The 26,863-nt window shown below is 51.0% G+C and overlaps 2 protein-coding genes across 4 annotated transcripts in view; both read right to left on the minus strand.

Annotated features, from left to right (window-relative positions):
• The window catches only part of LOC141205544 (uncharacterized), a 216,762-nt gene that overhangs the window by 44,367 nt on the left and 145,532 nt on the right, over positions 1 to 26,863 (minus strand). The gene's annotated exons all lie outside the window — the stretch shown is intronic.
• LOC141205551 (uncharacterized) overlaps positions 1 to 26,863 on the minus strand; it is a 57,636-nt gene that overhangs the window by 10,969 nt on the left and 19,804 nt on the right. The window contains exons 1-6 of one of the 3 annotated variants that reach the window (XM_073664116.1): positions 5,264 to 5,353; positions 4,517 to 4,657; positions 4,283 to 4,387; positions 4,076 to 4,199; positions 3,895 to 3,992; positions 3,606 to 3,696 (exon numbers count right to left, since the gene is read on the minus strand). The exons of 1 other annotated variant lie outside the window; for it this stretch is intronic. In XM_073664116.1, the coding sequence (XP_073520217.1) occupies positions 3,606 to 3,696; positions 3,895 to 3,992; positions 4,076 to 4,199; positions 4,283 to 4,387; positions 4,517 to 4,594 (496 nt within the window). In that variant the 5' untranslated portion in view covers positions 4,595 to 4,657; positions 5,264 to 5,353. Of the gene's footprint in view, positions 1 to 3,605; positions 3,697 to 3,894; positions 3,993 to 4,075; positions 4,200 to 4,282; positions 4,388 to 4,516; positions 4,658 to 4,804; positions 5,043 to 5,263; positions 5,354 to 26,863 lie in introns of those variants that run through there. One more of the 3 variants, XM_073664117.1, reaches the window with a different exon arrangement.

Here is a 26,863-nt window from a genome sequence, read left to right on the forward strand (position 1 = left end):
TATTTTATTTTACATAATGCATCTAGCAGTGCGGGTCCTAGGTAAAATAGGAGGCAGGTCAGTGACGGCACAGTGAGCTGTCATAAGAGCATACAGATGAATATGTAAGCAGCGCACCAGATAAGCGCCCCCCACAGGCCGCCCCGAAGCATATTATTATCTCCAAATTGAAAGTAAAGATTACACAAGAACCACAAAACGGATTTCATCAAACAAGGTATCGTATTAACCAGTGTAATGTCACCCACCAGACAGTGTATGTAGTTTACTGAGCACAATCCTGCTGACAGGTGCGCTTTAAGTTTACGAACTCATTCCAGATATTTTTGACCTGCAGCACTTGCCACAAGAACAGTATCCATGTCGGTGTAACATAAAAATCATTTAAGTGGCAGTATTCTTTAACCCCTTTACTCCCGAAGGCTGTTTGCACGTTAATGACGGGCAAATTTTTACAGTTCTGACCAGTGCCACTTTATGAGGTAATAACTCTGGAACTCTTCAACGGATCAGACTGATTCCAATATTGTTTTTTCATGACATATTGTACTTCATGATAGTGGCAACATTTATTCGATATGACCTGCGTTTATTTGTGAAAAAAAATCTGAAAATAAGTCAGAAAATTTTGATAATTTCGCAATTTTCTAAATTTGAATTTTCATGCCCTTAAATCAGAGAAATATGTTACACAAAATAGTTAATAAATAAAAGTTGGCACATGTCAACTTTACATCAGCACAATTTTGGAACCCAATTTTTTTTTTGTTAGGAAGTTATAAGGGTTAATAGTTGACCAGCAATTTCTCATTTTTCCAACAAAATTTACAAAACTACTTTTTTTTTAGGGCCCACATCACATTTAAAGTGATTTTGAGGGGCCTTTATGACAGAAAATACCCAAAAGTGACACCATTCTAAAAACTGCACCCCTCAAGGTGCTCAAAACCATATTCAAAAAGTTTATTAACCCTTCAGGTGCTTCACAGGAATTTTAGGAATGTGGAAGAAAACAATGAACATTTAACTTTTTTTCACAAAAATGTTAATTTAGACCCAAATTTATTTATTTTCGCAAGGGTGACTGGAAAAAATTGACCGCAAAATTTGTTGTGCAATTTTTCCTGAGCACGCCGATACCACATAGGTGGGGGAAAACCACTGTTTGAGCGCACGAAGGGAAGATGCGCCATTTGACTTCTTGAACGTAAAATTTGCTTAAATAATTAGCAGATGACATGTCGCGTTTGGAGAGTCCCTGAAGTGTCGAAACAGTGGAAACTGCCCACAACGGACACCATTTTGGAAACTAGACCCCCTCAAGGAACTTCTCTAGATGTGTGGTGAGCACCCTAAACCCCCAGGTGCTTCACAGAAGTTTATAACGTAGAGCCGTGAAAATAAAAAAAAATTAACTTTTTCCACAAAAATTATATTTTAGCCCCAATTTTTTTATTTTCACAGGGGTAAGAGGAGAAAATTGACCCCAAAACCTGTTGTGCAATTTCTTCTGAGTACGCAGATACCCCATATATGGGGAAAATACACTGGGCGCACGGCAGGGTTCAGAAGGAGAGGATCACTGTGTGACTTTTTGAACTCAAAATTGTCTGGAATCAAGAGGGGACGCCATGTAGCGTTTGGGGAGCCCCTGATGCGCCTATATAGTGGAAACCCCCCAAGTGACCCCATTTTGAAAACTAGAACCCTTAAGGATTTTATCAAGGGGTATAGTGAACATTTTGAACCCAGAGGTACGACACAGAATTTGATAACATTAGGTCATCATATTGAATAAGTTGTCATTAGTCTTGAGTGCAAGTGCTCGCTACTTGAGTTTGCATCGGGTACTAGAGTATGCACCATGTATCGCGGGTGCTCGAGTGACATGTGCGAGTCTCCGCCCCGCATGTTTCACGGTTGTTAAGATACCCAAAAAAAACATGTGGGGATCGCTCGTGCATGGCAGGCAATCCCCGCAAGGTTTTTTTGGCCGCGAAGCATATGGGGCAGAAACTCGAGCATGTTACTAGAGCACCCGCGATACTCGGTGTATACTCGAGCACCTGATGCAAACTCAAGTAGCGAGCACTTGTGCTCAACACTAGTCATCATTTTTTTCTTTACTTTTAAAAAAATCATAACCCCAACACAACCCTAACCCCAACCCTAACACAACCCTAAACCTAGCACAACCCTAACCCTAACACAAACCTAACCCTAACACAAACCTAACCCTAGCACAACCCTAACTCTAGCACAACCCTAACTCTAGAGTTTATTTTTTTCACCGTTCCTCGTGCGGTATAAGTGATTAGACAACTTTATTCTTCAGGTCGGTGCGATTACAGCGATACCAGATTCATATCGGATTTCTATATTTGGCAGCTGTCACACCCTAAAAGGCAGAAAAATAATTTTTCCATATTTCGGCTGAAGAGTCATGTAAGGGCTTGTTTTTTGCGGCACAAGTTGACGCTTTTCTTGGTTCCGTTTTCGAGCATGTGACATTTTCTGATCGCTTTCTATTCTGATTTTTGGGAGGCAGAATAAACAAAAACCAACAATTCAGGAATTGCTTTTTTTTTTTTTAAGCCATTCCGCGTGTGGTAAAATTTATTCTTCGGGTCAGTACGTTTACAGCGGTACCACTTTTTTTTTTTTTTTTTTTTATGGTTTGGGGCTTTTATACAATAAAAACTATTTTATATAAAAAAAAATTGTTTTGTATCACTTTATTCAGAGGGTTATAACTTTTTTATTTTTCGGCTGATGGAGCTGTATCGTGGCTTGTTTTTTGCAGGACAAACATTCGTCTTTATGATCGCGTTTTATTTCATTTTTTGTTTGGCAGTTTTTCTTTGCTTTTTATTTTTTTACCGTGTTCACTAAAGGGGTTAACTAGTGGGACAGTTTTATAGGTCAGGTCGTTCTGGATGTGGCGATACCAAATGTGTGTACTTTTAATGTTTTTTTTTTTTATAATAATATTTATTTATGGGTACAGTATTTTTATATTTTCATTATTTTTAATTTTTTTTAATATTTTTACAATTTTTACCCACTTTCTGGCACTTTTTTAATTACTTTTACAATTTGTCCCGCTATGGGACTTTCACTTCTTGAAGCCTGATCACTTGCATAGCATAGAGATGCAGGAGCATCTCTGCGCTATGCAGGCTGTCAGTCCTGCACTGGCACAAGTTAGTTAGAACGTGCACTGAGAACGATCTAACTAACTTGCTGATGCCTGGTGACCCGGATGTCGTCATGACCATGGCAACTACCGGACCCAGCAGACACAGCACGGGATCCTGGATACAAGGTAAGAGGGGTTACCACCCCTTGCTCCCGGAATGCAGCAATCGACTTAGATCGCAGCATTTTGGGGGTTAATGTACCGCTGTGGGATCGCTCCTGGCACATATTATCGGGGGTTAGCCATAAGGCCCAGGGCACAGAGATGTACTATTACTGACATTGTCAGTAAGGGGTTAATAAACAATTAATATAAAGATTACAAATCCGGACAGGACACAGATTCTTACATGTAATACAATTTTTTAAAATCTGAGACTTCTCTGCATTTAGTGGTTACTACTCACCTGGGTGGTCATATGTGGGAATCTCCTCTTTACACCACTCATCACCCCTCACATATGTCTCTGTAGTATTAATATGGGTCAGATCTTCACCCTGAAACAAATATTGTAGAAGTCACAGACAGATGGAGAAGTCCCATCTATGATCAGCTCTAATCCTGCCATCTCCACCGTTCTCATTACACAAATAGAAAACATATAATACTGGTGGATAAAACAAGACTGAGCACAAGACCCTCACAGCCGTCTACACATCATAGGGGAGATCTCATGACACCTTCTCTCCATCTACCTGATGATCCTGAGGAACACTGAGATCTTCTTGTTTACAGTCCTGTGGAAGAAGAGGACGGGGACATCTCTCTGGTGTTGTCCTCTTACTGGATAGATCTGGAGGAAACACATACAGGGACTGAATTCATTCTTTACTTACAGATAATTATAGGCCGTGTGTATTTAGTCCTGTCTATTACCTGGTGATGTGAGGGGCTGGGGAACCTCCATCATGACGTCCTTGTACAGATCTTTGTGTCCTTCTAAATACTCCCACTCCTCCATGGAGAAATAGACAGCGACATCCTGACACCTTATAGGAACCTGACACATACAATGATACCATCATCCCCCCGATCCCTTCATAGCGTTACTGTATAATGTCCCATCATTCCCAGCAGTGTCACCTCTCCAGTCAGCAGCTCAATCATCTTGTAGGTGAGTTCTAGGATCTTCTGGTCATTGATGTCATCATGTATCAGGGGGTGAGGTGGAGGCCTCGTGATTAATCTCTGGTTATGGAGATACACATTCATAAATCTCATTACAGACATTTCCAGAGTCCTCACCTCTCCAGTTCTGTCCATCTGTTATTCCCATAGATAAGAATGATGTAATGTGACGTCATCAGAATCTCTCACCTCTCCAGTAAGCCGGAAGAGGATCTCTAGGGTGAGGTGTAATATCCTCTCCGCCATCTTGTCTCTGTCCATATCCATCTTTGACAGGAAAATTCTCTTCTATAGAAGCTCTTCACTGAGGGGATCTGATATTGTAGAGACCTGAATGAGAAGATGAGAAGATGTAACGTCATCAATAATTCTATGTAATAATACAATTACTGATTCTGGTATAAAGCAGTAATCTGTGGATCTGATCCTGGATGATGCCGGAAGAAGAAGTGGATTTTTATGGCGGCCATTAATGACCTTTGCTCTGAGGACCGGAGGAGGTTCGGCCTGAGCGCTGCACTCGTGGTGTGAACACGGACATAGTCGATTATTTAGGGATATTCTCTTGTTCTTCCCTCCGGTGATTTGTGGACTAAACTCGTTCATTCAAGAGAACAGGTCCAAGAAAAAGAACGGACTGTCCACGGACCATATCTGAGCCGGTGTCTGAGCAGAGCGGTGACGGACTGCTCCTGCCAGTGACTCTGCGGCTCCTGATGAGTCACGTAGACGGAGCAGCGGTTTCTCTTTGGCTCTGCTTTCTTGATGGGTAGTGACTGACGCCATCACACTGATTGTCAGCTGCCTCCCTGCAAGCAGCCAGCGGTCAATCAGAGGGATGATTTATTTCACCATGCAAGAAAAACAGACACAAAATAGACACACGAGTGTGAATAATGGCTAATCCTGATAGGGAGTAATGGAGACGGCACATACCTCCACCTGCAGAGCCGCCACCACATATATGGCTGCTCTGTGCGCACAGGACCTGTGATGAGGTCACAGGAGGGGGAGGAGTCAGGGGTCACATGATCAGGGGCCTGGATGAGCTGAAGTTTATGTGTGGGGTCAGGAGGGGTTTACAGTGTGGATGTAGCAGAGCCGCGTGTGTACGAGGTGTACGGAGCAGAGCCGCGTGTGTACGAAGTGTACGGAGCGGAGCCGCGTGTGTACGAGGTGTACGGAGCGGAGCCGCTTGTGTACGCGGCGTACGGAGCAGAGCCGCGTGTGTACGAGGCGTACGGAGCAGAGCCGCGTGTGTACGAGGTGTACGGAGCAGAGCCGCGTGTGTACGAGGTGTACGGAGCAAAGCCGCGTGTGTACGAGGTGTACGGAGCGGAGCCGCGTGTGTACGAGGTGTACGGAGCGGAGCCGCGTGTGTACGAGGTGTACGGAGCGGAGCCGCGTGTGTACGAGGTGTACGGAGCGGAGCCGCGTGTGTACGAGGTGTACGGAGCGGAGCCGCGTGTGTACGAGGCGTACGGAGCGGAGCCGCGTGTGTACGAGGCGTACGGAGCGGAGCCGCGTGTGTACGAGGCGTACGGAGCGGAGCCGCGTGTGTACGAGGCGTACGGAGCGGAGCCGCTTGTGTACGCGGCGTACGGAGCGGAGCCGCGTGTGTACGAGGCGTACGGAGCGGAGCCGCGTGTGTACGAGGCGTACGGAGCGGAGCCGCGTGTGTACGAGGCGTACGGAGCGGAGCCGCGTGTGTACGAGGCGTACGGAGCGGAGCCGCTTGCGTACGCGGCGTACGGAGCGGAGCCGCGTGCGTACGAGGCGTACGGAGCGGAGCCGCGTGCGTACGAGGCGTACGGAGCGGAGCCGCGTGCGTACGAGGCGTACGGAGCGGAGCCGCGTGCGTACGAGGCGTGCGGAGCGGAGCCGCGCGCGTACGAGGCGTGCGGAGCGGAGCCGCGCGCGTACGAGGCGTGCGGAGCGGAGCCGCGCGCGTACGAGGCGTGCGGAGCGGAGCCGCGCGCGTACGAGGCGTGCGGAGCGGAGCCGCGCGCGTACGAGGCGTGCGGAGCGGAGCCGCGCGCGTACGAGGCGTACGGAGCGGAGCCGCGCGCGTACGAGGCGTACGGAGCGGAGCCGCGCGCGTACGAGGCGTACGGAGCGGAGCCGCGCGCGTACGAGGCGTACGGAGCGGAGCCGCGCGCGTACGAGGCGTACGGAGCGGAGCCGCGCGCGTACGAGGCGTACGGAGCGGAGCCGCGCGCGTACGAGGCGTACGGAGCGGAGCCGCGCGCGTAGGAGGCGTACGGAGCGGAGCCGCGCGCGTAGGAGGCGTACAGAGCGGAGCCGCGCGCGTAGGAGGCGTACAGAGCGGAGGCGCGCGCGTAGGAGGCGTACAGAGCGGAGGCGCGCGCGTAGGAGGCGTACAGAGCACAGCCGCGTGCGTAGGAGGCGTACAGAGCACAGCCGCGTGCGTAGGAGGCGTACAGAGCGGAACCGCATGTGTTTGAGGCGTACAGAGCGCAGCCGCATGTGTTTGAGGTGTACAGAGCACAGCCGCATGTGTGCGAGGGGTACAGAGCGGAACCGCATGTGCTTGAGGGGTACAGAGCGGAGCCGCGCCTGTACGAGGTGTACGGAGTGGAGCTGCGTGTGTAAAATTAGAATATCATCAAAAAGTTAATTTATTTCAGTTCTTCAATACAAAAAGTGAAACTCATATTATATAGAGTCATTACACACAGAGTGATCTATTTCAAGTGTTTATTTCTAGACCCTGCTGGCGCTCCTGTGGATATTATGGGAATCCTTGTGAGTTTGAAAAGAACCACCTTATGACCTACTTTTTCTTTAAAAAATGGGGTGGTTTTATTTTCTTAAAAAAAAAATGTATATATTTAAAAACAAGATATCGTGAAGAAATTATCACATATACCGGATATCTTAATGCACAAATCACCATGCGTTTCTGCTTAAAAAAAAACCTTCATCAGGTGCATAAAGAGGAGTGTATCTCTCAAACTTTTTAGACTCAAATGTTCTTGAACACCGTTTACACCCATCAGTACCAGCACATGCCTGGCCCTTCCTCTGTTCGTCCAACACCACCATCCATCCAGCAACATTCACATATGACTACCCTCATGCCTGTGGAGGCTACTGGTGGGCCAACATTTTGTGAGCCTCAGCCCTACACTCTGCCTGTAAGGCATCAGACACCTGTGCCCCAACAATTTGGACTTCACAAGCCTCTGCCAAGATCCCAACAAGCTAATCCATCTCAAACATGTCAGCCACATTACAACCACACAAAATTATACACAGCCTGGTGTGGCAGCTCACCAATACGCAGCCCCTCATAATTACTCACATCACACACAAAACACAGACCAAACAAGGTATTCAGCCTCTTTGACACAAGAACATTATCCTACAGACACATCTGTGACACATGCAGCCATACACACACGGGCAAACACCCTCACTCCACCCCCAAACATCTACCGGCCAAACTGACACACTCCTCCAGCCCTGAATGGGGAAGCACACAAAACCCCACAGAGGAATCATTGTCGAGTCAGGGTGATTATGTGGATTTATAACTAATGATCCTAAATCTGCTGTATATATTATATATGTATTAATGTTCTTGCAACAATAACAGAATCACATGTGTTGGCTGCATAATAAAAGAACTTGTTCATTTGTTCAGATGGTTAGTTTTTATTTTCATACATACATTATAAAAGAAACGCCAAAAAACAACAAACATAAAACAGCATTGGTGACAGTGTGTTTGTTAGTGTTGTGTGGATGTATAATATAATGTCAGCCTGAAAAATATCAAAAACAAATCTAAGGTTTCATTAACATACAACGGGTGTCAAAATAACTCACATGCTCAACAACTTACATGACATTACACCTAATGTGAGAAAATGTGCTACATTCATGGGCCCAGAATGTGTTGCCACTCGGGCCTTATTTAAGCATGTATAATTACACTAACCTCACAACACAATGTGTGTGATGTTGTATACAGAGTGTGAACTTAAAGTTTCTGTGCTCATTGACGACATATGCAGCAATAAGAAGAATTGTGTGCTAACAGTGGTCCAGTAAGCAGACATGGAATAATTTATGGCAAGATATTGACTAAAAACAACAATAAAAGTACAACATCAGAATGTGTTTTTGTTTTTATATGTAAAACAGGATGAAATCACATAAATCTTGCAAAATTAAAAATAAAGAGGAGGCTTCTTTTTAAACAAAATGAGTTTGAATCAAACAACGGTAAACTTATGGAAAATTGAAAAATGAGGTATTTGTTATTTTGTCAGGGAAAGAGGAAGCCTTTGCGAAGGGTGTGTAACATTTTCCGCAAACAAAAATAAGGTCGCAACCCACGTGACAGATCCTCATTGTCAATTCAAAAAATCAAACCCTACAATTCTATCTAATGATGGCATGCTTTCAATCACTCCATTTGCCATGGGACACTACCATCTGGTGACCTAAAATAATCACAAAAAATATTCCTGACTCGAAGGCCAGAAGTACCAGCTTGTGGACCACGCGGAATGTCCTGTGGTCTTGGCACGCCTAACATTGTCACATCCTCAACATCTTCCAAGAATGCTTCATGTGTTCTTGCAAAATTATGCAAGAGGATGCTTGGCTTTATGGCTGCCTTAACATTGGCTGGATGGATTTGTATAGGACTCTGAAATATAGGCCACTTAGAGGTTAACAATCCAAAAGCACACTCAACAAAACAACGGGATTTTGTCAGTTGCATGTTAAAAATGCGCCTCTGTGTATCCAAACCTCTTTGCGCAAATGGCCTCAAAATATGGCTTGAGAGTGCAAAACCCTCATCAGCAACCATAATAAATGGTGCAGGTGAACCAGAGGCTCCTGGAAGTGCACATGGCTGGGGAAGGTTTACATTCGTTTCAGCAAGCCGCCTAGCAAATCTGGAGGAGCGAAGGATACGAGCATCCGACACACTCCCATAGGCACCAATGTCAGCAATTACAGAACAGTAGTTACTGTCAGCTAAAGCCAGCAGCTCTACTGAGAAAAAAATGTAATTTATTAAAGAATCATGAGCATGAGTTTGGCAGCTTCTTGACACGAATGTGCTTCCCATCTAGTGCACCGATACAATTGGGAAACTGTGCTGCTTCCATGAACCCTGGGCAATCCTCACCCAGTCATGTGTGCTTGGCTGAGGCATCAACCGGCTCTTCAGCTTGTCCCAAATAATATCACAGGTTGAGCGTACAATCTGGGATATCATCGACGTGCCAAGGAGGAACTGGAAATGGTGTGAACTAAATGAATTGCCAGTAGCCAGGAATCTGAAATTAGAAATGCCAAAAATGTTAACACAAAAAGACAGCCATGATGTTAAAAATGCAAAAAAAAAACAATGTCTATATATTGATGTTTAAAATGGGGAATAGAGTGCAAACACTTTATAGGCCGAAATTTCAACCACAACATTTATAATATAACCAGAGATGCGCATCTCTGTCTGAAGCCTTAATAGACTGCCTGCGCAGTCTGGCTCCAGACAGAAGCACACATGGAGCCGTTACAGGTTAGAGGAATGTGTATGGCGCCGGACATCACGGTATGCGTAGGAACTGAACGCATACGGCCATACTTAACTCACCTAGAGGAGCGTTGCCGCTGCTCCTCTCTTCGCCGCAGACCGGAGCAGGAATCGGCGCATGCACATAGCGCTATCTGGCGCCATTTTACTGAAGACACATTTTCAGTGTGTCTTCAGCAAAATGGCGCCGGACAGCGCGGTATGCGCATGCACACACTCCGGCGCCACACTCCTCCCTCCGGCAGAACAGGAGACAGCAGCACTGGAGCACAAGGAAGAAAGGTATAAGTGTTTATTTTTTTGTATGTGTGCAGCGTGAAAGGATGAAGGGTGCCATACATACAAGGATTGGGGGATGAGAGGGCCACACATACCAGGATTGGGGGTTGAAGGGTACCATGCATACCAGGATTTGGGGTTGAGGGGTACCATGCATACCAGGATTGGGGGATGAGGAGTACCAAGCATACCAGGATTGGGAGGTGAGGGGGCCACACATACCAGGATTGGGAGGTGAGGGGGCCACACATACCAGAATTGGGGGATGAGGGGTACCAAGCATACCAGGATTGGGAGGTGAGGGGGCCACACATACCAGGATTGGGGGATGAGGGGTACCATACATACCAGGATTGGGAAATGAGGAGGGTCATACATACCAGGATTGGGGGGGGTGAGGGGTACCAAGCATACCAGGATTGTGGGGTGAGGAGACCATGCATACAAGGGGTCATGTATACAGGATGAGGGGTACTACACATACCAGGATTGGGGGGGTGAGGAGACCATACATACCAGGATTGGGAGGTGAGGGGACCATCCATACCAGGATTGGGGGGTGAAGGGTGCCATGCATACCAGAATAGGGATGAGGGGTACCATACATACCAGGATAGGAATGCGGGGTACCATGCATACCAGGATAAGGGAAGTGGTGCCATGCATGCCAGAATAGGTATGAGGGGTACCATGCATACCAGAATAGGATGAGGGGTGCCATGCATACCAGGATAAGGGATGGGGTGCCATGAATACCAGGATTGAGGGCGAGGGGTGCCATGCATACCAGGATTGGGGGAGAGGGGTGCCATGCTTACCAGAAATGGGGGCGAGGGGTGCCATACATACCAGGATTGGGGGAGAGGGGTGCCATGCATACCAGAATTGGGGGTGAGGGGTGCCATGCATACCAGTATTGGGGGTGAAGGGTGCCATGCATACCAGGATAGGGATAAGGGGGCCATGCATACCAGGATTGGGGATGAGGGGTGACATGCATAACAGGATTGGAATGAGGGGTGCCATGCATACCAGGATTGAGGATGAGGGGCGCCATGCATACCAGGATTGGATGTGAGGGGTGCCATACATACCAGGATAGGAATGAGGGGTACCATGCATACCAGGATGAGGGGTACCATACATACCAGGATATGGATGAGGGATGGTGTACCATGCATACCAGGATAGGGATGAGGAGTGCCATGCATACCAGGATGGGGGTGAGGGGCCCATGCATACCAGGATAAGGCTGAGGGGGCCATGCATACAAGGATGAGGGGTGCCATGCATACCAGGATTGGGGGTGAGGGGTGCCATGTATACCAGGATTGGGGGTGAGAGGTGCCATGCATACCAGGATTGGGGGTGAGGGTGACATGAATACTAGGATTGGGGGTGAGGGGTACGATGCAGACCAGGATTGGGGCTGAAGGGTGCCATGCATACCAGGATTGGGGATGAAGGGTGCCATGCATACCAGGATTGGGGATGAGGGGGCCATGCATACCAGGATGGGGATGAGGGGTGCCATGCATTCCAGGATTGGGGATGAGGGGGCCATGCATACCAAGATGGGGATGAGGGGGCCATGAATACCAGGATATGGATAAAAGGTGCCATGCATACTAGGATTGGGGGTGAGGGGTGCCATGCATACCAGGATAGGGATGAGGGGTTCCATGCATACCAGGATCGGGGTTGAGGGTTGCCATGCATACCAGGATTGCAGATGAGGCGTGCCATGTATACCAGGATAGGGATGAGACGTGCCATGCATACCAGGAAAGGAATTAGGAGTGCCATGCATACCAGGATAAGGCTGAGGGGGCCATGCATACAAGGATGAGGGGTGCCAAGCATAACAGGATTGGGGGTGAGGGGTGCCATGCATACCAGGATTGAGGGTGAGGGGTACCATGCATACCAGAATTGGGGGTGAAGGGTGCCATGCATACCAGTATTGGGGGTGAAGGGTGCCATGCATACCAGGATAGGGATAAGGGGGCCATGCATACCAGGATTGGGGATGAGGGGTGACATGCATAACAGGATTGGAATGAGGGGTGCCATGCATACCAGGATAGAGGATGAGGGGCGCCATGCATACCAGGATTGGATGTGAGGGGTGCCATGCATACCAGGATAGGAATGAGGGGTACCATGCATACCAGGATGAGGGGTACCATACATACCAGGATATGGATGAGGGATGGTGTACCATGCATACCAGGATAGGGATGAGGAGTGCCATGCATACCAGGATGGGGGTGAGGGGCCCATGCATACCAGGATAAGGCTGAGGGGGCCTTGCATACAAGGATGAGGGGTGCCATGTATACCAGGATTGGGGGTGAGAGGTGCCATGCATACCAGGATTGGGGGTGAGAGGTGCCATGCATACCAGGATTGGGGGTGAGGGTGACATGAATACTAGGATTGGGGGTGAGGGGTACGATGCAGACCAGGATTGGGGCTGAAGAGTGTCATGCATACCAGGATTGGGGATGAAGGGTGCCATGCATACCAGGATTGGGGATGAGGGGGGCATGCATACCAGGATGGGGATGAGGGGTGTCATGCATTCCAGGATTGGGGATGAGGGGGCCATGCATACCAAGATGGGGATGAGGGGGCCATGAATACCAGGATATGGATGAAAGGTGCCATGCATACCAGGATTGGGGGTGAGGGGTGCCATGCATACCAGGATAGGGATGAGGGGTTCCATGCATACCAGGATCGGGGGTGAGGGTTGCCATGCATACCAGGATTGCAGATGAGGCGTGCCATGTATACCAGGATAGGGATGAGACGTGCCATGCATACCAGGAAAGGAATTAGGAGTGCCATGCATACCAGGATAAGGCTGAGGGGGCCATGCATACAAGGATGAGGGGTGCCAAGCATAACAGGATTGGGGGTGAGGGGTGCCATGCATACCAGGATTGAGGGTGAGGGGTGCCATGCATACCAGGATTGGGGGTGAGGGTGACATGCATTCTAGGATTGGGGGTGAGGGGTGCCATGCATACCAGGATTGGGGGTGAAGGGTGCCATGCATACCAGGATTGGGGGTGAAGGGTGCCATGCATACCAGGATTGGGTATGAAGGGGGCCATGCATACCAGGATGGGGATGAGGGGTGCCATGCATACCAGGATTGGGGATGAGGGGGGCATGCATAACAGGATGGAAATGAGGGGTCCATGCATACCAGGATTGGAGATGAGGCGTGCCATGTATACCAGGATAGAGATGAGGCTTGCCATGCATACCAGGATGGGGGTGAGAGGGCCATGCATACCAGGTTGAGAGGTGCCATGAATACCAGGATTGGGGGTGAGGGATGCCATGCATACCAGGATTGGGGGAGATGCGTGCCATGCATACTAGGATTGGGGATGAAGGGTGCCATGCATACCAGGATTGGGGATGAGGGGTCCATGCATACCAGGAAGGGGATGATTATGGTGGAGCGCATTTGACTTGGATGAACATTATTGTCAAAATCTCTTTCCTATGATAACCCGAGCAGAGCTATCGAATAGCCACCAGGTGTATGCAGCAAACCAACTGAAAGGAGAAAATCCCTTTGTGATCCTTAGAAATCCGTAAGCTGAACTGAAAGACCAAACAAAGGTGAGTGCAAATGAAAATATTCATATTACCGCCATATACTACACTTAGATTGGTGCGCTCTCTGTCTACCTTTCTCTTTGTTGTGAGGATAGGGATGAGGGAGCCATACATACCAGGATTGGGGATGAGGGGTGCCATGCATACCAGGATTGGGGATGAGGGGACCATGCATACCAGGATGGGGATGAGGGGTGCCATGAATACCAGGATATGGATGAAAGGTGCCATGCATACCAGGATTGGGGGTGAGGGGTGCCATGCATACCAGAATAGGCATGAGGGGTGCCATGCATACCAGGATAGAGATGAGTGGTGCCATGCATACCAGGATTGGGTATGAGGGGTGCCATGCATACCAGGATTGGGGGTGAGGCGTACCATGTATACAACGATTGGGGGTAAGGGGTGCCATGCATACCAGGATTGGGGATGAGGGGTGCCATGCATACCAGAATAGGGATGAGGGTTACCATGCATACCAGGATGAGGGAAGGGGTGCCATGCACACCAGAATGAGGGGTACCATGCATACCAGAATAGGGATGAGAGATACCATGCATACCAGAATAGGGATGAGGGGTACCATGCATACCAGAATAAGGGATGGGTGCCATGCATACCAGGATAGGGATGAGGGAGCCATACATACCAGGATTGGGGATGAGGGGTGCCATGCATACCAGGATGAGGGATTGGGTGCAATGCATACCAGGTTTCTGGGATGAGGAGACCATACATACCAGAATTGGGATGAGGGGTGCCATGTATACCAGGATGAGGGGTACCATACATACAGAATAGGGATGCGGGGTACCATGCATACCAGGATAGGGATGAGGAGTGCCATGCATACCAGGATGGGGGTGAGGGGCCCATGCATGCCAGGATAAGGCTGATGGGGCCATGCATACAAGGATGAGGGGTGCCATGCATACCAGGATTGGGGATGAGGGGTGCCATGAATACCAGGATAGGGATGAGGGGTGCCATGCATACTAGGATAGGGATGAGGGGTGCCATGCATACCAGGATTGAGGGTGAGGGGGGCCATGCATACCAGGATAGGGATGAGGCATGCCATGCATACCAGGATGAGGGTGAGGGGGTCATGCATACGAGGATGAGGGGTGCCATGCATACCAGGATTGGGGGTAAGGGGTGCCATGCACACCCGGATGAGGGGTACCATGCATACCAGGATAGGGATGAGGGGTACCATGCATACCAGAATAGGGATGAGGGGTACCATGCATACCAGGATAAGGGATGGGGTGCCATACATACCAGGATTGTGGATGCGGGGTGCCATGCATACCAGGATGATGGATTGGGTGCCATGCATACCAGGTTTCTGGGATGAGGAGGCCATACATACCAGAATTGGGATGAGGGGTGCCATGTATACCAGGATGAGGGGTACCATACATACCAGAATAGGGATGTGGGGTACCATGCATACCAGGATAGGGATGAGGAGTGCCATGCATACCAGGATGGGGGTGAGGGACCCATGCATACCAGAATAAGGCTGAGGGGGCCATGCATACAAGGATGAGGGCCATGCATACCAGGAATGGGGATGAGGGGTGCCATGCATACCAGGATTGGGGGTGAGGGGTGCCATGCATACCAGGATTGGAGGTGAGGGGTGTCATGCATACAAGGATAGGGATGAGGCATGACATGCATACCAGGATTGGGTATGAGGGGTGCCATGCATACCAGGATTGGGGGTGAGGTGTTCCATGTATACCAGAATTGGGGGTAAGGGGTGGCATGCATACCAGGATTGGGAGTGAAGGGTTCCATGCATACCAGGATTGGGGATGAGGGGTGCCATGAATACCAGAATAGGGATGAGGGGTACCATGGATACCAGGATGAAAGAAGGGGTGCCCTGCACACCAGGATGAGGGGTACCATGCATACCAGAATAGGGATGAGGGGTACCATGCATACCAGAATAGGGATGCGGGGTACCATGCATACCAGGATAGGGATGAGGAGTGCCATGCATATCAGGATGGGGGTGAGGGGCCCATGCATGCCAGGATAAGGCTGATGGGGCCATGCATACAAGGATGAGGGGTGCCATGCATACCAGGATTGGGGATGAGGGGTGCCATGAATACCAGGATAGGGATGAGGGGTGCCATGCATACTAGGATAGGGATGAGGGGTGCCATGCATACCAGGATTGAGGGTGAGGGGTGCCATGCATACCAGGATAGGGATGAGGCATGCCATGCATACCAGGATGAGGGTGAGGGGGTCATGCATACGAGGATGAGGGGTGCCATGCATACCAGGATTGGGGTAAGGGGTGCCATGCACACCCGGATGAGGGGTACCATGCATACCAGGATAGGGATGAGGGGTACCATGCATACCAGAATAGGGATGAGGGGTACCATGCATACCAGGATAAGGGATGGGGTGCCATACATACCAGGATTGTGGATGCGGGGTGCCATGCATACCAGGATGATGGATTGGGTGCCATGCATACCAGGTTTCTGGGATGAGGAGGCCATACATACCAGAATTGGGATGAGGGGTGCCATGTATACCAGGATGAGGGGTACCATACATACCAGAATAGGGATGTGGGGTACCATGCATACCAGGATAGGGATGAGGAGTGCCATGCATACCAGGATGGGGGTGAGGGACCCATGCATACCAGAATAAGGCTGAGGGGGCCATGCATACAAGGATGAGGGCCATGCATACCAGGAATGGGGATGAGGGGTGCCATGCATACCAGGATTGGGGGTGAGGGGTGCCATGCATACCAGGATTGGAGGTGAGGGGTGTCATGCATACAAGGATAGGGATGAGGCATGACATGCATACCAGGATTGGGTATGAGGGGTGCCATGCATACCAGGATTGGAGGTGAGGTGTTCCATGTATACCAGGATTGGGGGTAAGGGGTGGCATGCATACCAGGATTGGGAGTGAAGGGTTCCATGCATACCAGGATTGGGGATGAGGGGTGCCATGAATACCAGAATAGGGATGAGGGGTACCATGGATACCAGGATGAAAGAAGGGGTGCCCTGCACACCAGGATGAGGGGTACATGCACACCAGGATAAGGGGTGCCATACATACCAGGATCGGGGGTAAGGGGTGCCATGCATAACAGGATTGGAATGAGGGGTGCCATGCATACCAGGATTGAGGATGAGGGGTGCCATGCATACCAGGATTGGATGTGAGGGGTGCCATGCATACCAGGATAGGAATGAGGGGTACCATGCATACCAGGATGAGGGGTACCATACATACCAGGATATGGATGAGGGATGGTGTACCATGCATACCAGGATAGGGATGAGGAGTGCCATGCATACCAGGATGGGGGTGAGGGGCCCATGCATACCAGGATAAAGCTGAGGGGGCCATGCATACAAGGATGAGGGGTGCCATGCATACCAGGATTGGGGGTGAGGGGTGCCATGTATACCAGGATTGGGGGTGAGAGGTGCCATGCATACCAGGATTGGGGGTGAGGGTGACATGAATACTAGGATTGGGGGTGAGGGGTACGATGCAGACCAGGATTGGGGCTGAAGGGTGCCATGCATACCAGGATTGGGAATGAAGGGTGCCATGCATACCAGGATTGGGGATGAGGGGTCCATGCATACCAGGATGGGGATGAGGGGTGCCATGCATTCCAGGATTGGGGATGAGGGGGCCATGCATACCAAGATGGGGATGAGGGGGCCATGAATACCAGGATATGGATAAAAGGTGCCATGCATACTAGGATTGGGGGTGAGGGGTGCCATGCATACCAGGATAGGGATGAGGGGTTCCATGCATACCAGGATCGGGGTTGAGGGTTGCCATGCATACCAGGATTGCAGATGAGGCGTGCCATGTATACCAGGATAGGGATGAGACGTGCCATGCATACCAGGAAAGGAATTAGAAGTGCCATGCATACCAGGATAAGGCTGAGGGGGCCATGCATACAAGGATGAGGGGTGCCAAGCATAACAGGATTGGGGGTGAGGGGTGCCATGCATACCAGGATTGAGGGTGAGGGGTACCATGCATACCAGAATTGGGGGTGAAGGGTGCCATGCATACCAGTATTGGGGGTGAAGGGTGCCATGCATACCAGGATAGGGATAAGGGGGCCATGCATACCAGGATTGGGGATGAGGGGTGACATGCATAACAGGATTGGAATGAGGGGTGCCATGCATACCAGGATTGAGGATGAGGGGCGCCATGCATACCAGGATTGGATGTGAGGGGTGCCATGCATACCAGGATAGGAATGAGGGGTACCATGCATACCAGGATGAGGGGTACCATACATACCAGGATATGGATGAGGGATGGTGTACCATGCATACCAGGATAGGGATGAGGAGTGCCATGCATACCAGGATGGGGGTGAGGGGCCCATGCATACCAGGATAAGGCTGAGGGGGCCTTGCATACAAGGATGAGGGGTGCCATGTATACCAGGATTGGGGGTGAGAGGTGCCATGCATACCAGGATTGGGGGTGAGAGGTGCCATGCATACCAGGATTGGGGGTGAGGGTGACATGAATACTAGGATTGGGGGTGAGGGGTACGATGCAGACCAGGATTGGGGCTGAAGGGTGTCATGCATACCAGGATTGGGGATGAAGGGTGCCATGCATACCAGGATTGGGGATGAGGGGGGCATGCATACCAGGATGGGGATGAGGGGTGTCATGCATTCCAGGATTGGGGATGAGGGGGCCATGCATACCAAGATGGGGATGAGGGGGCCATGAATACCAGGATATGGATGAAAGGTGCCATGCATACCAGGATTGGGGGTGAGGGGTGCCATGCATACCAGGATAGGGATGAGGGGTTCCATGCATACCAGGATCGGGGGTGAGGGTTGCCATGCATACCAGGATTGCAGATGAGGCGTGCCATGTATACCAGGATAGGGATGAGACGTGCCATGCATACCAGGAAAGGAATTAGGAGTGCCATGCATACCAGGATAAGGCTGAGGGGGCCATGCATACAAGGATGAGGGGTGCCAAGCATAACAGGATTGGGGGTGAGGGGTGCCATGCATACCAGGATTGAGGGTGAGGGGTGCCATGCATACCAGGATTGGGGGTGAGGGTGACATGCATTCTAGGATTGGGGGTGAGGGGTGCCATGCATACCAGGATTGGGGGTGAAGGGTGCCATGCATACCAGGATTGGGGGTGAAGGGTGCCATGCATACCAGGATTGGGTATGAAGGGGGCCATGCATACCAGGATGGGGATGAGGGGTGCCATGCATACCAGGATTGGGGATGAGGGGGGCATGCATAACAGGATGGAAATGAGGGGTCCATGCATACCAGGATTGGAGATGAGGCGTGCCATGTATACCAGGATAGAGATGAGGCTTGCCATGCATACCAGGATGGGGGTGAGAGGGCCATGCATACCAGGTTGAGGGGTGCCATGAATACCAGGATTGGGGGTGAGGGATGCCATGCATACCAGGATTGGGGGAGATGCGTGCCATGCATACTAGGATTGGGGATGAAGGGTGCCATGCATACCAGGATTGGGGATGAGGGGTCCATGCATACCAGGAAGGGGATGATTATGGTGGAGCGCATTTGACCTGGATGAACATTATTGTCAAAATCTCTTTCCTATGATAACCCGAGCAGAGCTATCGAATAGCCACCAGGTGTATGCAGCAAACCAACTGAAAGGAGAAAATCCCTTTGTGATCCTTAGAAATCCGTAAGCTGAACTGAAAGACCAAACAAAGGTGAGTGCAAATGAAAATATTCATATTACCGCCATATACTACACTTAGATTGGTGCGCTCTCTGTCTACCTTTCTCTTTGTTGTGAGGATAGGGATGAGGGAGCCATACATACCAGGATTGGGGATGAGGGGTGCCATGCATACCAGGATTGGGGATGAGGGGACCATGCATACCAGGATGGGGATGAGGGGTGCCATGAATACCAGGATATGGATGAAAGGTGTCATGCATACCAGGATTGGGGGTGAGGGGTGCCATGCATACCAGAATAGGCATGAGGGGTGCCATGCATACCAGGATAGAGATGAGTGGTGCCATGCATACCAGGATTGGGTATGAGGGGTGCCATGCATACCAGGATTGGGGGTGAGGCGTACCATGTATACAACGATTGGGGGTAAGGGGTGCCATGCATACCAGGATTGGGGATGAGGGGTGCCATGCATACCAGGATGAGGGGTACCATGCATACCAGAATAGGGATGAGAGATACCATGCATACCAGAATAGGGATGAGGGGTACCATGCATACCAGAATAAGGGATGGGTGCCATGCATACCAGGATAGGGATGAGGGAGCCATACATACCAGGATTGGGGATGAGGGGTGCCATGCATACCAGGATGAGGGATTGGGTGCAATGCATACCAGGTTTCTGGGATGAGGAGACCATACATACCAGAATTGGGATGAGGGGTGCCATGTATACCAGGATGAGGGGTACCATACATACAGAATAGGGATGCGGGGTACCATGCATACCAGGATAGGGATGAGGAGTGCCATGCATACCAGGATGGGGGTGAGGGGCCCATGCATGCCAGGATAAGGCTGATGGGGCCATGCATACAAGGATGAGGGGTGCCATGCATACCAGGATTGGGGATGAGGGGTGCCATGAATACCAGGATAGGGATGAGGGGTGCCATGCATACTAGGATAGGGATGAGGGGTGCCATGCATACCAGGATTGAGGGTGAGGGGTGCCATGCATACCAGGATAGGGATGAGGCATGCCATGCATACCAGGATGAGGGTGAGGGGGTCATGCATACGAGGATGAGGGGTGCCATGCATACCAGGATTGGGGGTAAGGGGTGCCATGCACACCCGGATGAGGGGTACCATGCATACCAGGATAGGGATGAGGGGTACCATGCATACCAGAATAGGGATGAGGGGTACCATGCATACCAGGATAAGGGATGGGGTGCCATACATACCAGGATTGTGGATGCGGGGTGCCATGCATACCAGGATGATGGATTGGGTGCCATGCATACCAGGTTTCTGGGATGAGGAGGCCATACATACCAGAATTGGGATGAGGGGTGCCATGTATACCAGGATGAGGGGTACCATACATACCAGAATAGGGATGTGGGGTACCATGCATACCAGGATAGGGATGAGGAGTGCCATGCATACCAGGATGGGGGTGAGGGACCCATGCATACCAGAATAAGGCTGAGGGGGCCATGCATACAAGGATGAGGGCCATGCATACCAGGAATGGGGATGAGGGGTGCCATGCATACCAGGATTGGGGGTGAGGGGTGCCATGCATACCAGGATTGGAGGTGAGGGGTGTCATGCATACAAGGATAGGGATGAGGCATGACATGCATACCAGGATTGGGTATGAGGGGTGCCATGCATACCAGGATTGGGGGTGAGGTGTTCCATGTATACCAGGATTGGGGGTAAGGGGTGGCATGCATACCAGGATTGGGAGTGAAGGGTTCCATGCATACCAGGATTGGGGATGAGGGGTGCCATGAATACCAGAATAGGGATGAGGGGTACCATGGATACCAGGATGAAAGAAGGGGTGCCCTGCACACCAGGATGAGGGGTACCATGCATACCAGAATAGGGATGAGGGGTACCATGCATACCAGAATAGGGATGCGGGGTACCATGCATACCAGGATAGGGATGAGGAGTGCCATGCTTATCAGGATGGGGGTGAGGGGCCCATGCATGCCAGGATAAGGCTGATGGGGCCATGCATACAAGGATGAGGGGTGCCATGCATACCAGGATTGGGGATGAGGGGTGCCATGAATACCAGGATAGGGATGAGGGGTGCCATGCATACTAGGATAGGGATGAGGGGTGCCATGCATACCAGGATTGAGGGTGAGGGGTGCCATGCATACCAGGATAGGGATGAGGCATGCCATGCATACCAGGATGAGGGTGAGGGGGTCATGCATACGAGGATGAGGGGTGCCATGCATACCAGGATTGGGGGTAAGGGGTGCCATGCACACCCGGATGAGGGGTACCATGCATACCAGGATAGGGATGAGGGGTACCATGCATACCAGAATAGGGATGAGGGGTACCATGCATACCAGGATAAGGGATGGGGTGCCATACATACCAGGATTGTGGATGCGGGGTGCCATGCATACCAGGATGATGGATTGGGTGCCATGCATACCAGGTTTCTGGGATGAGGAGGCCATACATACCAGAATTGGGATGAGGGGTGCCATGTATACCAGGATGAGGGGTACCATACATACCAGAATAGGGATGTGGGGTACCATGCATACCAGGATAGGGATGAGGAGTGCCATGCATACCAGGATGGGGGTGAGGGACCCATGCATACCAGAATAAGGCTGAGGGGGCCATGCATACAAGGATGAGGGCCATGCATACCAGGAATGGGGATGAGGGGTGCCATGCATACCAGGATTGGGGGTGAGGGGTGCCATGCATACCAGGATTGGAGGTGAGGGGTGTCATGCATACAAGGATAGGGATGAGGCATGACATGCATACCAGGATTGGGTATGAGGGGTGCCATGCATACCAGGATTGGAGGTGAGGTGTTCCATGTATACCAGGATTGGGGGTAAGGGGTGGCATGCATACCAGGATTGGGAGTGAATGGTTCCATGCATACCAGGATTGGGGATGAGGGGTGCCATGAATACCAGAATAGGGATGAGGGGTACCATGGATACCAGGATGAAAGAAGGGGTGCCCTGCACACCAGGATGAGGGGTACCATGCACACCAGGATAAGGGGTGCCATACATACCAGGATCAGGGGTAAGGGGTGCCATGCATACCAGGATTGGGGTGAGGGGTGCCATGCATACCAGGATTGGGAGTGAAGGGTGCCATGCATACCAGGATTGGGGATGAGGGGTGCCATGAATACCAGAATAGGGATGATGGGTACCATGGATACCAGGATGAGGGAAGGGGTGCCCTGCACACCAGGATGAGGGGTACCATGCATACCAGAATAGGGATGAGAGATACCATGCATATCAGAATAGGGATGAGGGGTACCATGCATACCAGAATAAGGGATGGGTGCCATGCATACCAGGATAGGGATGAGGGAGCCATACATACCAGGGTTGGGGATGAGGGGTGCCATGCATACCAGGATGAGGGATTGGGAGTGCCATGCATTCCATGAAGGGGGTGAGGGGCCCATGTATACCAGGATAAGGCTGAGGGGGCCATGCAGACAAGGATGAGGGGTCCCATGCATACCAGGATTGGGGGTAAGGGGTGCCATGCATACCAGGATAGGGATGAGGCGTGCCATGCATACCAGGATGAGGGGTGCCATGCATACCAGGATTGGGGGTAAGGGGTACCATGCACACCAGGATGAGGGGTACCATGCATACCAGAATAGGGATGAGGGGTACCATGCATACCAGAATAGGGATGCGGGGTACCATGCATACCAGGATAGGGATGAAGAGTGCCATGCATACCAGGATGGGGGTGAGGGGCCCATGCATACCAGGATAAGGCTGAGGGGGCCATGCATACAAGGATGAGGTGTGCCATGCGTACCAGGATTGGGGATGAGGGGTGCCATGAATACCAGGATAAGGATGAGGGGTGCCATGCATACCAGGATAGGGATGAGGGGTGCTATGCATACCAGGATTGACGGTGAGGGGTGCCAAGCATACCAGGATTGGGGGTGAGGGGTGCCATGCATACCAGGATAGGAATGAGGTGTGCCATGCATACCAGGATTGGGGGTAAGGGGTGCCATGCATACCAGGATTGGGGGTGAGGGGTGCCATGCATACTAGGATTGGGGGTAAAGGGTGCCATGCATACCAGGATTGGGAATGAGGGGGCCATGCATACCAGCATGGGGATGAGGGGTGCCATGCATACCAGGATTACGGATGAGAGGGCCATGCATACCAGGATGGGGATGAGGGGTGCCATGCATACCAGGATATGGATGAAAGGTGCCATGCATACCAGGATTGGGGGTGAGGGGTGCCATGCATACCAGGATAGGGATGAGGGGTGCCATGCATACCAGGATAGGGATGAGGGGTGCCATGCATACCAGGATAGAGATAAGGGGTACCATGCATACCAGGATGAGGTTAGGGGAGCCATGCACACCAGGATGAGGAGTACCATGCATACCAGAATAGGGATGAGGGATACCATGCATACCAGAATAGGGATGAGGGAGCCATACATACCAAGATTGGGGATGAGGGGTGCCATGCATACCAGGATTGGGGGTGAGGGGTGCCATGCATACCAGCATGGGGATGAGGGGTGCCATGCATACCAGGATTACGGATGAGAGGGCCATGCATACCAGGATGGGGATGAGGGGTGCCATGCATACCAGGATATGGATGAAAGGTGCCATGCATTCCAGGATTGGGGGTGAGGGGTGCCATGCATACCAGGATAGGGATGAGGGGTGCCATGCATACCAGGATAGGGATGAGGGGTGCCATGCATACCAGGATAGAGATAAGGGGTACCATGCATACCAGGATGAGGTTAGGGGAGCCATGCACACCAGGATGAGGAGTACCATGCATACTAGAATAGGGATGAGGGATACCATGCATACCAGAATAGGGATGAGGGAGCCATACATACCAAGATTGGGGATGAGGGGTGCCATGCATACCAGGATTGGGGGTGAGGGGTGCCATGCATACCAGCATGGGGATGAGGGGTGCCATGCATACCAAGATTACGGATGAGAGGGCCATGCATACCAGGATGGGGATGAGGGGTGCCATGCATACCAGGATATGGATGAAAGGTGCCATGCATACCAGGATTGGGGGTGAGGGGTGCCATGCATACCAGGATAGGGATGAGGGGTGCCATGCATACCAGGATTGGGGGTGAGGGGTGCCATGCATACTAGGATTGGGGGTAAAGGGTGCCATGCATACCAGGATTGGGAATGAGGGGGCCATGCATACCAGCATGGGGATGAGGGGTGCCATGCATACCAGGATTACGGATGAGAGGGCCATGCATACCAGGATGGGGATGAGGGGTGCCATGCATACCAGGATATGGATGAAAGGTGCCATGCATACCAGGATTGGGGGTGAGGGGTGCCATGCATACCAGGATAGGGATGAGGGGTGCCATGCATACCAGGATAGGGATGAGGGGTGCCATGCATACCAGGATAGAGATAAGGGGTACCATGCATACCAGGATGAGGTTAGGGGAGCCATGCACACCAGGATGAGGAGTACCATGCATACCAGAATAGGGATGAGGGATACCATGCATACCTGAATAGGGATGAGGGAGCCATACATACCAAGATTGGGGATGAAGGGTGCCATGCATACCAGGATTGGGGATGAGGGGTGCCATGCATACCAGGATGTGGGATTGGGTGCCATGCATACCAGAATAGGGATGCGGGGTACCATACATACCAGGATGAGGGATGGGGTGCTATGCATATCAGGATTGGGGGATGAGGGGTACCATACATACCAGAATAGGGATGAGAGGTACCATGCGTACCAGGATGAGGGGTACCATATATAACAGGATTTGGATGTGGGGTACCATACATACCAGGATTGGGAATGATGGGTGCCATGCATACCAGGATTGGGAATGAGGGGTGCCATGCATACCAGAATTGGGAATGAGGGGTGCCATGCATACCAGGATTGGGAATGAGGGGTGCCATGCATACCAGGATTGGGTGTGAGGGGCGCCATGCATACCAGAATTGGGTGTGAAGGGTGCCATGCATACCAGGATTGGTGATATGGGGTGCCATGCATAAAAGGATTGGGAATTAGGGGCGCCATGCATACCAAGATTGGGGGTGAGGGGTGCCATGCATACCAGGATTGTGGGTGAGGGGTGCCATGCATACCAGGATTGGGGGTAAGGGTTGTCATGCATACCAGGATTGGGAGTGAAGGGTGCCATGCATACCAGGATAGGGGATGAGGGGGCCATGCATACCAGAATAGGGATGAGGGGTACCATGCATACCAGGATGAGGGAAGGGGTGCCATGCATACCATTATAGGGATGAGGGAGCCATACATACCTGGATTGGGGATGAGGGATGCCATGCATACCAGCATTGGGGATGAGGGATGCCATGCATACCAGGATGAGGGATTGGGTGCCAAGCATGCCAAGTTTCTGGTATGAGGACGCCATACATACTAGAATTGGGATGAGGGGTGCCATGTATACCAGGATGAAGGATACCCTACATACCAGGATGAGGGATGGGGTGCTATGGTTATCAGGATTGGGGGATGAGGAGGCCATACATACCAGGATTGGGGGATGAGAGTACCATACATACTAAAATAGCGATGAGAGGTACAATGCATAGCAGGATGAGGGATGGGGTGCCATGCATACCAGGATGAGGGGTACCATACATACCAGGATGGGGATGGGGTGCCATGCATACCAAGATTGGGGGATGAGTGGTGCCATGCATACCAGGATGAGGGATTGTGTACCATACATACCAGGATTGGGGGATGAGGGGTGTCATACATATCAGGATTGGGGATGAGGGTTATCATGCATACCAGGATAGGAATGCAGGGTACCATGCACACCAGGATGAGGGATGGGGTGCCATGCATATCAGGATGAGGGGTACCATGCATACCAGAATAGGGATGAGGGGTACCATGCATACCAGGATTGGGGGATGAGGAGTGCCATGCAAACCAGGATAGGGATGAGGGGGCAATACATACCAGGATTGGGGATGAGGGAGCCATGCATACCAGGATGAGGGATTGGGTGTCATGCATACCAGGTTTCTGGGATGCATACCAGGATTGGGGGATGAGGAGTGCCATAGTTGCCAGAATTGAGATGAGGGGTGCCATGCATACCAGGATTGGGATGAGGGGTGCAATGTGTACCAGATTTGGAATGAGGGGTGCCATGCATACCAGGATTGGGGATGA

Source organism: Phyllobates terribilis, unplaced genomic scaffold, assembly GCF_046119375.1.
Source record: "Phyllobates terribilis strain yellow unplaced genomic scaffold, ASM4611937v1 Scaffold_140__1_contigs__length_4765195, whole genome shotgun sequence".
In the NCBI taxonomy this organism is placed as follows: domain Eukaryota; kingdom Metazoa; phylum Chordata; class Amphibia; order Anura; family Dendrobatidae; genus Phyllobates; species Phyllobates terribilis.